The 12,075-nt window shown below is 47.4% G+C and overlaps 1 protein-coding gene across 2 annotated transcripts in view; it reads left to right on the top strand.

The window, feature by feature from the left end:
* Positions 1 to 1,048: 1,048 nt before the first annotated feature.
* CRTC3 (CREB regulated transcription coactivator 3) overlaps positions 1,049 to 12,075 on the top strand; it is a 100,054-nt gene continuing 89,027 nt past the window's right edge. Inside the window, exons 1-2 of one of the 2 annotated variants that reach the window (XM_041751536.1) lie at positions 1,049 to 1,373; positions 11,229 to 11,327. In XM_041751536.1, coding sequence (XP_041607470.1) covers positions 1,242 to 1,373; positions 11,229 to 11,327 — 231 coding nt within the window. In that variant the 5' untranslated portion in view covers positions 1,049 to 1,241. The remainder of the gene's footprint in view (positions 1,374 to 11,228; positions 11,328 to 12,075) is intronic. The other variant, XM_041751535.1, reaches the window with a different exon arrangement.

Genomic DNA, 12,075 nt, shown 5'->3' with positions numbered 1-12,075 from the left:
GTTAAAAGAATCATGAACGCAAACGAATCTCAAAAACATAATAGGAAATGAGAAAAGTTGCAAAAGATTATTTAGCAGGATGTCAGTTTTGTAAAACCGAAAGACAGAAATCGGCATTCTATGCAGCCGGCAGACCCACACGTCCTATGTAATAACACTATAAAAACAGGAGTAGGGATGATAGGCACCAACTCGAGCGCAGTGACTGGGGAGGAAGGAGAAGTAATGAGGGTGGGGTGGGGGGGTGGGGCTTTAGTTAGGTCTGATTTTGCATTTCTTTAATAAATACCAAGTAAAAGGAGCAAAATGTTTTAGGTTTAACCTCGCGTGGGGGGCGTGGGTCGTCAGTATAACTACTGCGCCGGCCCGCGTGTCTGCGGCGTGTCCTAGTTTACACAACACAGGCCCACGCGCTGCAGGGTCCCGGCGGCCTCCCGGCCCCGCGCGGTCGCGGGGGAGCAGCTTCTGGGCTGCAGAGGCGGGGGGCGGCAGGGGGGCGGCAGGGGGGCGCCCGGCCGCAGCCGGGGTCCGCGGAGGCCGCCGGGGAGGCCCGGGCCGAGGAGCGGAGAGCTGGCCCCGGGGCGGGGTGGCGGCTGCAGGCTGCGCTCATCGCCGGGGGGTCTAAACCCCGAGACCGCGAGCGGACCCTCCGAGGGCGCCGCGGCCCGGGAGCAGGCCCGCCAGCGGCCGTAGGCCCCGCAGCGCGGGAGGGCGGGAGGGCGGGAGGCGCGGGGGGGCGGGCCGGGCTTCGGGGGCGCCGCGGCGGACCGGGCCGCGGGGGGGGCGCCGCGGGGCCAGAGCCGGTTCTGCAGCCGCGACCCGAACCGCGCGCCAGGGTCCCCCCGCGCTGGGGCCCGGCGGGCACACGGCGGTTCCCCCACGTCGGAGGCGGCGCGCTCTGCCCGCGGGGCTCGCCGGCCTGGGCCCGGCTGGGAGCGGCGGCTGCAGCCGGGCCGGGGCCGGGCCGGGGCCGGGGCCGGGCCGGGGCCGGGGCCGGGGCCGGGGCCGGGCGGCGGGCGGCGGGCGGGCGGGCCGGGCCGAGGGCGGGGCCGGCCGCGCGGGGGCGGACCTCGGCGCGCTCGCGGCCGCTCGCTGGCTGGGGGCCGCGGCGGCTGGTCTGCCGGGTCGCGCCGGAGGACTGGCCTTCGGGCGGCGGCTCGGGCGGCTGCGGAGCGACGCGCGGGCCGACGCGCAGGCCCCGCGCCCGCCGTGTCCCCCTCCCGCCGGGCCGGGCCCGCGCCATGGCCGCCTCGCCGGGCTCGGGCAGCGCCAACCCGCGGAAGTTCAGCGAGAAGATCGCGCTGCACACGCAGCGGCAGGCCGAGGAGACGCGGGCCTTCGAGCAGCTCATGACCGACCTCACCCTGTCGCGGGTGAGCGCGGGGGCCCGGGCGGGGACGGGGCGCGCGGGGGGCGGCGGCGGCGGCGGCGGCGGCGGGGCCAGGCCCGGGGCGCGCGGGGGAGCGGAGCCGGGCGGGGCGGGGCGGGGCGGGGGCCGCGAGCGGGGCCGCCGCGGCCGCGGCCTGGGCGCGTCCCCTCCCGCCGGCCCCGGCCTCGGCCTCCGGCCCCCGGCCCCCGGCGGAGCCCGCGGGGGCGGCTGGGGCGCGGGGCCCGAGGGCAGGGGCCGGCCGCGCGCGGCGGGCGGCGGCGCGAGGGCGGCCGGAGGGGGAGGGCGAGCCGAGCCCCGGGAGGAAATCACAAACAGCTCGCGGGCGGGCGGCGCGGCTTCTCGTGGCTCCGCACATCCTCCGCCGGCCGCCTGTGGACGGCGGGGCCCGGGCAGAGCCGGGTGCGCCGTGCGCCCGGGCCGGGCGGGGGCGCGGTGCGGGCAGGGGTTGCGCGCCGAGCGAGGCCTTCCTCTGTGTCCCCGCGGAGGTGCCCCTCGCTGCGCTGGCCCGGCTCAGCCCGGGGATTTACCGAGACCTGGCAAGGTGCACGGCGTCGCTGGCGACGGAGGAGGGTCCAGGAGCAGTGAGTAAGGCGCGAGCCGGGACAAACACCCGGAGGTTGGGAAACTGCGGAGGGAGGCAGTGGAGGATGGAGAGCCAAGAGGAGCGTCCGCGCAGGGCTGCGGGGAGGAGGGTCAGCGCGAGCGGGCCAGGCCTTGAGGCTCCCGCGCGCTGACCTTGAAGGACCGTCGAGAACCCGGGGGAGGACACGCAGATGCTGGGCCGGGGCAGCCTCCCCGGGGAGCTGCGAGCGGACTTGCACGCTGCGGGGGCCCGCGCGCTCGGCGGCACACACGTTACTTTTTTGGCCAAGCACGGTGTTTGGGAAAACTTCTTCTTGAGTCTTGTTGCCAGAACTTTTTAATTGGGAGATTTTCATATTCATAAAACCTACTTTTATTTTATTTTATTTTATTTTATTTTATTTTATTTTATTTATTTATTTATTTTATTTATTATTTATTTTCCCTTCCTCCCTTCCTCTCTTCCTCACTTCCTCCGGGCCCCCTTCCCCAGTCTCCCCCCTCCTTTTCTTCTTTTCCTATCTTTATATACATATACCTATACCTATACCTATACATATATATTTAAAATTGGGAGACCTGGTAGCAGTCTTCCTGAATTCCCATACGACAGCTTTTGGCTGGAGCTGGATGATGGTCGCCCCCTCCCCTGGAGTGTGGATTCTCTCTAGTTGACCACACCACACCCTGTCATGAGCTCCCGCACCACAGCTGGGTGTCATTTGCCATTTATCATGTTTTTGATGTTTTCTTTAAGTGAAGTAAAAGGGAAATGAAATATTTATTCTTTTTTTCTCATAATTTTATGGTAAGAAAAATATAGAGAGATAAAGAAGGCCGAGAGGTTTGTTTTTTTTTTTTTTAATATTTTATTTATTTATTTGAGAGAGAGAGAGAGGGAGAAGCAGACTCCTTACTGAGCAGAGAGGCCTGATGTAAGTCCTGGATACCAGGATCTAGAGATCATGACCTGAGCCCAAGGCAGATGCTTCATGAACTAAGCTGCCCAGGAACCCCAAGGCTAAGGATTTCAATAAAATTATTTTTTAACACCCTGAATAGCTTTACTCATTTATTATCTACTTGGTGTCCACAGGCATATACATACATGTGTGACCTTGGTTAGATTCAGGGATGAGCATGATGAGCTAGCTGAGAGCACATTGGGAATGGTTGGGTGAAAGCTGAGGCTTAATAACACTGGGATGTGTGTTGTTATGTGTTGTTTAGCTAAAATGTGTATACAAATACAGGCACTCTGTATATATACCTAGAGTTGATCCAATCTCCACCCAATTCATGAACCCTCTTTATTTATTTTTTTTAAAGATTTTATTTATTTATTAATGAGAGACAGAGAGAGATAGAGAGGGAGGCAGAGACACAGGCAGAGGGAGAAGCAGGCTCCATGCAGGGAGCCCGATGTGGGACTTGATCCTGGGACTCCAGGATGACGCCCTGGGCCGAAGGCAGGTGCTCAACAGCTGAGCCACCCAGGGATCCCCTATTTTTTATTTTATTTAAAAAATATTTATTCATGAGACACACGGGAGCGGGGGGGGAGAGAGAGAGAGGCAGAGACATCAGCAGAGGGAGAAGCTGGCTCTGTGCAGGGAGCTGGATGTGTGACTCGATCCCAGGACCCCGGGATCATGCTTTGAGCCAAAGGCAGATGCTGAACCATTGAGCCACCCAGGTGTCCTCAAGAACCCTCTTTAAAGCATCCCTGATAGATAAAGCCATGAGTAATGTATAGACTTTTTTTAAGGCAAAATTTTTTCACAGATCCTCTGTGTTTATTTAAATGAGTTTAGTTATGTTACTTAAATATGTTCAGACATACACTTGTACATAAAGTCCTTTGATAGTGGCTGTGGTACAAGTACCATAACTAAAAGACATGCACAAAATAAAAAAAAAATAAAAGAGATGCACAAAATAAATTCACTCAATGTTAAAAATGCAATAAATTCAAAATCATGTTAATTTTATATGACATAAGCTATTTTGCTGAACTCGATTGAAACTCTCAGTATGGATATGATGCTAGCCCCTATAGCTCAGGTTTTCTTGAGTTAGCAAGGCTGATCTGGTATGCCCCATGGGGTAACTCAATTCAGCCACTACTTTTCTCTATTCTAATTACGATAGAATTATGATGTCACTTTGCCCCTCACCTGGAACAGGGCATCATTTACATGTTAGTTCCTCCTGTGTTCTTTTTCTGCTACCAATTACAGGTAAAGTAATACTACTTTGGTCCACTGTGTTTATATTTTTTAATATATTAAAAAAAATTTTAAAGTAATCTCTATGCCAACCTGAGGCTCAAACTCACAACCCCAAGATCAAGAGTCACATGCCCTTCTAACTGAGCCAGCCAGGCACCCCAGGTCCAACATGTCTATAAACACAAGGGCAGAAGAGAACATTGAATTTGCCATGTTGTATTTGCTTATTTAAAAATTTTAAGGATTACTTTTATAATGAAATTTACAAAACTGAACACTTCTCATGGAGAACTCTTAAATTTCCAGGCATATGTCCATAAACCTCCAAGGGTCCAAAGATCCCAGATGGAGAAGAATCCATCTAGCTCATTATTGTATGTATGTATGTATTTATGAGAGCAGGGGAGGAGCAGAGAGAGAATCCTAAGCAGGCTCCATGCTCAGTGTGGAGTCAGTCTCACAACCCTGAGATCATGACCTGAGCTGAACTGAGTTGAGTTCAAGTGCTCAACCACTTAGCCACCCAGGCAGCCCCCAACCACTTCGTTATTGGTACTAGATGGCAGATACACTGACTCTCCATTATCAGCCCATGACAGACATCAATAATCAATCTAGATACTCTTTCCTCTCTGAGCCTGGGTTGGGTTCCAAGGCATTCTCTACATAATCAGAGCCAATCCTTTGAAGTTAGGATTAAATCCTATTTACCTAGTAGGTGGGATAGACTAGATTATGGGGAATATTTCACTCTAGCTTTAGGGGTTCAGCCTTATTAGGAAACAGTGGGAATATTTGAGAAGAGAATGCTAGGGGGATTACTTTAGTGGTGGTACCTGGGATAAAAAGTAGAGGCAGATATGCCTGGAAAGATGCTGTTCTGTTGTTCATTCATTAATTTGTCATTACTGGAATACCCTCTGTGGTTAATGGCAGGGAGAGGTGAAGACATGGTGTCTTGCTTCAACGGTCTCATTTATTTGTTTATCAGATACTTATTGAGTCCCTAGTGTGTGCCAGAGGTTAGGATGGACACTGGAGATTTCAATAGTGAGCAAGCAAAATACAGTCTCCTCATGAATTTTAGGATTTAATGGAGAAAATAGTCCTTTGACAAGTAAGGACACGTTTTGATGAATATTACAAAAAGGGAAACAGATATAACTCTGGGAATGGATGGTAGGGAGTCCTCAACTCTTCTAGTGGCCTGAACGATTAGTATGGGGGTGGCAAACTATTCCATGGTATGAGGCTCAGCAGGGGGACAAAGAGGGTGATTTGAGTTGAGGCATTCACAGGGATCTGATTGTAGAGACAGGATTTGGGACTTGATCCTGAGGACAATGGAGAATCATGAAGGGGTGGGAGCAGGGGAGATTTGCATTTTAAAAGGATACCTTTAGCTCCAGAGTGGTGGATAGAACTGAGGGGAAGGTGGCAGAGAAACTATTTGGAGGTTGAGATAGTAGTCCAGGAGATGTGATGATGGCCTTGACACTAGGATGGGAACAAGAGGGAAGCAGAGGGGCAAACAGATCAATAGGGAGCTAGAAATGACCAGACTTGGCGAATGAATGATCCCCAGCTTTAAGACTTGAGCCATTTCAGGGTATCCTTCAGTAAGAACTGGAGCACTGGCTGAAGCAAGGTGGGAACAGAGGTCTCAGTGTCAGGAGTTGCTGGTTTTAGGTGCCTGTGAGGCATTTAAGTAGAGATAGTCCTGCAGGCAGTTGTTTATATGGCCCTGGAGCCATTGAAGGATCTCCAAATAAGGAGGGAAGTCTAGGCTAGTGATATAAATGTGGGAACCTTCAGTGTGTAGTTGTGGTAGTAGATTTCAGCTGCCTAAGAATTTCTAGAACGCATCTTGCAAATTGGTGACCTAAATTCTAATTTGGTCCTTGCGGGGATGTGGGGGTATGTGTGTGCCTGAATATGTTTAAAAAAAAAAAAATTAGGACCAAACAGTGAATATTGGGATTTTACATTGCAGTCTGGATTCTGGATTCTTTTGAAAAATGAAATCATCTAACAGCCCTCATCCTACATTTCTGCATGATAGCAGTTGCCTGGAGCCCCATGATGGCTTCCCCCATTGGAAAGTGCATAGATGTGTTCAGTTTGCTACAGTTCCTTATGATTCCAGCAGCTTCGCTTACTTCTCTTCTGCACTTGGCCCCTGCAGACATTTGAGTTTGTAAGCTCTGCTGTAAAGTGAAATGTGGAAAGGGCCAAGAGAAGCCCAGGGAGCTCTACCATATAAAGAGGAGGTAGAATGGGGGGCCAGCAACCAGCTGAGCCCAATGCTGCTGACTCAGTTTGACATGATAAGGACGTGTCCTTTGTTCTAGTCAAGTGGAGGCCATTGGTAATGTTGGTGAGAGCCACTGTGTTCACAGTGAGCTGGTTGGAATGGAGGTTGTGAGGCATCCAGGACTGAATGGAAGGAAAGAGAGACAGGATAGGGAACTTGATCCAGAAGTTCGACTTTGAAAGACAACTTGTAGTTTGGAGAAACCACAGGGTAAACACAGCACATCAATCTCCTGGAGTGTTAATTTAGCTGGAATATTTGGGGAGAATCATTTTTATATTAAAACAAACAAATATTAGATATGTTCTGTGGCAGTGCGGCCTCCAAGAGAGGAAAAAAGATTAGACATATTGGATCTGGGTTAAATATTGAGTGCTGTCTTTTTGCTATGTGCTATGCGGACTCCTTTGCGTTCATTATCTCATATGATTTTCACAATGGCGGAAGGGAACATGTATCTAGAATATTCTTCATTTTGCAGATGAGCAAACTGAGACTTGCGAGGTACGGTCACATGGCTGATTAGTGGCAGAGCTGGGGTTTGAATATGGCTGTGCCACTGAATGTCTGTGTACTCAACTGCTTTTATTGCCTTCTCCCCCCAAGGAGATCTACTTATACCAGCAGCATCTATTGAAAACACTTTCCCCATTGAATTGCTATGATACTTTTGTCAAAAATCAATTGGCCAGATAGTGTATGGGTCTATTTTTGGACTCTCTTTTTTGTTCTATTGATCTGTATCTCTCTCTCTCTCTCTCTGACAGTAGCATGCTGCCAGAATTACTGTAGCTTTATGGTAAATCTGGAAACAAGGTAATAGTCTTCCAGCTTTGCTCTTTTTAAAGATTGCTTTCACTGTAGGTCAGATTGCTTTGGCTGTAGGTTTGTCTTTCACTGATCCATAAATTTTAGGATTCTGTTGTCAGTTTCTACAAAAAGACCTGCTGGGATTTTGGTTTGTGATTGGCTGTTATGAGACTTTTTAAAAAAATGAGTTAGTGAGGCTTGGATCTCATTTCATATAGATGTTGAAGGACATTAATCCACTAAAATGTGTGACTACAGGCTAAAGGTTGCTAACCTAAGTTAAAAGGTGAGGCATGTAGGGAAGAGGAGTGGAAAAGCCAGGAATGAGATAAATGGTTGCTGATGCTCGTGCATAGTGGAGGAATAATAGGGTGCAGTGAGGTCTTGGGCAAATTATAACTTAAGCCCTGTGCAAGGAGGCAGCTGCTTCTCAACTCCATGCATTGTTGCCATGCAAGTACATACATTCAGTATTGTTTGATCTTTCAGTCAAGAGGAGTTGGAAATCCAGATTTTTATACAGTCTTCCAGTTTGAAATGAAAGTTTAAGTGGGTTAAAGTTCATTTGTAATGAAAGTTTAAGTGGGTTAAACTTCATTTCATAAAGTTTGATTAAACTTTAAGTAGATTAGACTCACATGATACTGACCCACTCAAAATATTGAGTAGGTATCATGTGAGTCAAATAGAACCCTCTAAATGTGGCCCCTGTCCCGGCCAATCGGTGGCCTCTGCCTTAGGCTACTCATTCTTCAGTGCACATTTTCATCATCAGTAAGCATGCTGGTTTTGAAGACAATGTCTAAGGTTCTTTCTAGCTCATTGATTCTAGATTTCAAAAGAGGAAAATATGAAAGTGATTTAAGGGTTTAGAAGGTAGTTGAGAATATCAACAATGAAGATGATACTTTGAGAAGTTAATCCAGAGCTTTCCATGTTATATCCCACTGTCATGTCTGTTTTTTCTTTTAATCCTTCTTACGTTGTTTTTGTGGAGTAGACAGCAGAATAACTTACCCAACCACGTGGGAGCCTCAGGTTACAGAGTCAGATCTTCCAGTTGTGAATCCAGTACTCTTTTCCCTATAGCACAACAGTCTCTGAAGACTTGAGAATAGTCAGGTTGGGAGGGAGAGCAGGTGTGGGAGGGCCTCAGGCTCAGGTGAAAGCAGGTCTCTAGCTAGATTTAGAACTTAGCTTGGTTGAAGTGTCAAGGCTTTTGGGTAAAAGTTGAAGCCTTTATGAGAACTCTCTGAAGGCAAGAACTTTGGCGTATATTCATCCTAGTAAGAGTGCCTGGTACAGTGCTGAACACACAGTCAAATGTTTTTTTGTATAAGTGAATAAAAGGATGGATTGATGGAAGAAGGAATCAGTCTTGAGATCAAGGGGGTTGAGAATTTTGTCTAGAGAATTTCAAGGATAGAGAGTCAAATGCTTCTGGTAAGTGCTTTGAGAATGCCAAGATCAAAAGCTGAGACCTCATTCTTATAATCCAGCTGATAGATAGAAAGGCTAACTGTGTCCTTCTTCTCATATTTGACTCTTGGATCTGGGTTTTGATGAATAGATTATAGCTGCCTCCCAATGCAGTGTGTTTAAGAAATCAAATAACGATGGGTATGAGGAAGTTAAGGCCACTAAGGCAGAGGCCACAGATTGGCCGGGACAGGGGCCACATTTAGAGGGTTCTATTTGACTCAATGATACCTACTCAATATTTTGAGTAGGTCAGTATCATGTGAATCTAAGTTTTGTATGCCTCTAAAACTTCCAACCAGATATAGGTTCTTATTTTTTGGAAATGCATATTGAAATATGGAATGATACAATATATGGATTTCTTTTGATGGGCTGCTATAGGTCATTGGAATAAAGATGAATCAAGACCGATCGTAAGGGGGATCCCTGGGTGGCTCAGCGGTTTAGCGCCTGCCTTTGGCCCACGTTGCGATCCCTGGAGTCCCGAGATCGAATCCCACGTCCGGCTCCCGGCATGGAGCCTGCTTCTTCCTCCTCCTGTGTCTCTGCCTCTCTCTCTCTCTCTCTCTCTCTCTCTCTCTCTATGTCTATCATGAATAAATAAATAAATCTTTAAAAAAAAAAAGACTGATCATAAGATCATCGTGGAAGCTAGAAACTGTTAGATGGGGTTTCATTATATTCACCTCTCTATATATTTGAAATTTTTCAAAGTAAATATAAAAACTGAACAAAATCAGAGCTTCAAAGGCCCAGCAATGCTTTTGATCAACCAAACTTCATTTTTCTCTGAGCTTGTAAATACTATGATCATTGAGAGAGAAATGGAACAAAGGAAAGGACTATGGCAGATATAAGAATGTGGTGTTTTTTGTTTTGTTTTTTGCCTTTTTTTTTTTTAAAGAGAGAGAGAGAGGTGTGGGAGGGGAGGGGCAGAGGGAGAGGGAGAAAGAGAATCTTAAGCAGGTTCCATGCCCAGTGTGGAGCCAGTCTCACAACCCTAAGATCATAACCTGAGCCAAAATCAAGAGCCGGATGCTTAACCAGCCGAACCACCCAGGTGTCCAAGAATGTGGGTTTTGAGGTAGCCACAGCTTGGCCTCCTTTAGCTGTGTGACCTTGGGCAAATGTTGAACTTCCTTAAGTCTGGGTCTCCAGGTCTGTAAAAGCAGGTTGACATGGTCTCCCTTGGTGGTTGTGGAGAGGGTTAGGGATGAAATGGGCAAAGCATCCAAGGATAGCATCTGGTTCATCTATATAGTAGCTTTTATTTTTATTAGACAAAGGGACTAATAATGAAAGGCCTTCAGGGTTCCCATTGCTGCTTTATTCCCCACGTGAATTATAAGTGCCAAGGGTTATATAACCACAGGGCTATTTTATTATTTTAGAAACAGAGCCTTAAAGACCAGATTGGACCCCTTTGGGGTCTGCAAGAACTGTAACCAGTTTACTGCCTTTTGAAAAATGAAGCAAGGAGGAACTTGGAGAAGAAAGGCGTATGAAGGACACCTGGGTAGCTCAGTGATTGAGCGTCTGCGTTCAGCTCAGGGCGTGATCCCTGGATCTGGGATCAAGTTCCGCATCGGGTTCCTTCCAGGGAGCCTACTTCTCCCTCTGCCTGGGTCTCTGCCTCTCTCTCTCTCTCTGTGTCTCTCATGAATGGATAAATAAAATCTAAAAAAAAAAAAAAAAAGGCATATGAAAGCAGTGGGATGCCATTTGATACCTGTTGGGTTGACCTCCTTCTTTGCCACAGTTAAGGATGATATTCAAGGTTAGTGAGTTTTCTTGTGACACTGTTTTCTCACATATACTCTTTATACCTGCTGGGAAAGCATTTTGGTGTTATGTATTGAGAGCCATCTAAAAGCCCTTTCCCAGAGACTTAGTTATTACTCTTTGTAATGTGTTCTTAGGAAATAATTCAGAAGAAGAAATGTTTAGCCATTAAAAAATGATTACTGTCATAGAAAAGAGTTAAGTGTAAGCATGCAAGATTGTACCTGAGTTATGATTACTGCCAGGCAGGTATTACACACACACGTAAGTGGAGTTTGGACAAGAGTACATGGAAGAGAAAACAGTTACTGTGTTAGAGTCATAGAGGATGGCTTAATTTTCAAGAGATTCTTTTACTGCTGATAGAGATTATGCCTGCACACCTACATATACTCAGAGACCTTACTATCATGGCTCATGGAACATTTGGAACATGGGTAAATCCTTTCCAAAAATGGATTAATCAAAAGGAAACCTAAAGGTTTCTACCTAACCTAAAGGTTCTACCTAAAGGTAGAAAAGAAATTGAAACTAAGACTTTCACTCTTGAACCATTTTGCAAAATACCCCTACTTCAGTGCTTCTCTCAGATCTCCGCTGTTATCTCTCAACCACCTTGAAATCTCTTTGTTTCCAGGTCCAATTTCAGAAGCTTCAGCAATTGCGCCTCACACAGTACCATGGAGGGTCCTTACCAAATGTGAGCCAACTACGGAGCAGTGCATCAGAGTTCCAGGTACTTTCAGATACTTCCTTTCTCCAGGCTGAATCGAGTGTAAAAAGATAGGCAGCCATTGTCTTTAGGAGGATTGGATCTTCAGGGATAAACTGGGCATAGATACAGTTCAGTATTCTTCTGGGAAGCCCATCATTCTTTTCCTAGTTTCTGCAGCCTGACATAGGATTATCTCATGGTGTATTTGTATTTGTATTTTCCTCATGCTAAGGCAGCACTGTCCAGGAGAAATATACTGTGAGCCATGTATGTAATCCAGTCTTCTCTAGTAACCACATTAAAGAAAAAGAAACAAGCACAATTAATTTTACTGTTATTTAAATAACTTAAATAATTATTTAACCCAGTAGATCTGAAATGTTATCATTTCACCATATACTTGGTTTAACAAACATAAATGAGATAGTTCACATTCTTTTTTTAAATCTATACTAAATCTTTGAAATCTGGTATACTTCTAGCACATCTTGGTTGAGACTGGCCATATTGCATGACCTTTCTGTGGTTGGTTTCTACCATGTTGGACAGTGCAGATCGAGGGCCCAGATAAGTGGTCTCTTTTGCATGTAGATTATTGCAGCGTCATAGGGTGCCTCAGTCATTCAGATCAATGGAGAACCTTGTTCTGAACAACATGGAATCAATATTTCAGACAGTGGTATAGAATACTGTTAAGATCCAAATTAGATATCCTAGTCTGAAAAATTAGGGGCCTGTCATCCAATTAAAACAATTTAAGATTTGGTTT

The sequence above is a fragment of the Vulpes lagopus genome, chromosome 4 (assembly GCF_018345385.1).
Source record: "Vulpes lagopus strain Blue_001 chromosome 4, ASM1834538v1, whole genome shotgun sequence".
Lineage (NCBI taxonomy): Eukaryota > Metazoa > Chordata > Mammalia > Carnivora > Canidae > Vulpes > Vulpes lagopus.
The sequence above is the reverse complement of the archived record's forward strand: the minus strand, read 5'-3'. Positions and strand labels throughout refer to the sequence as shown.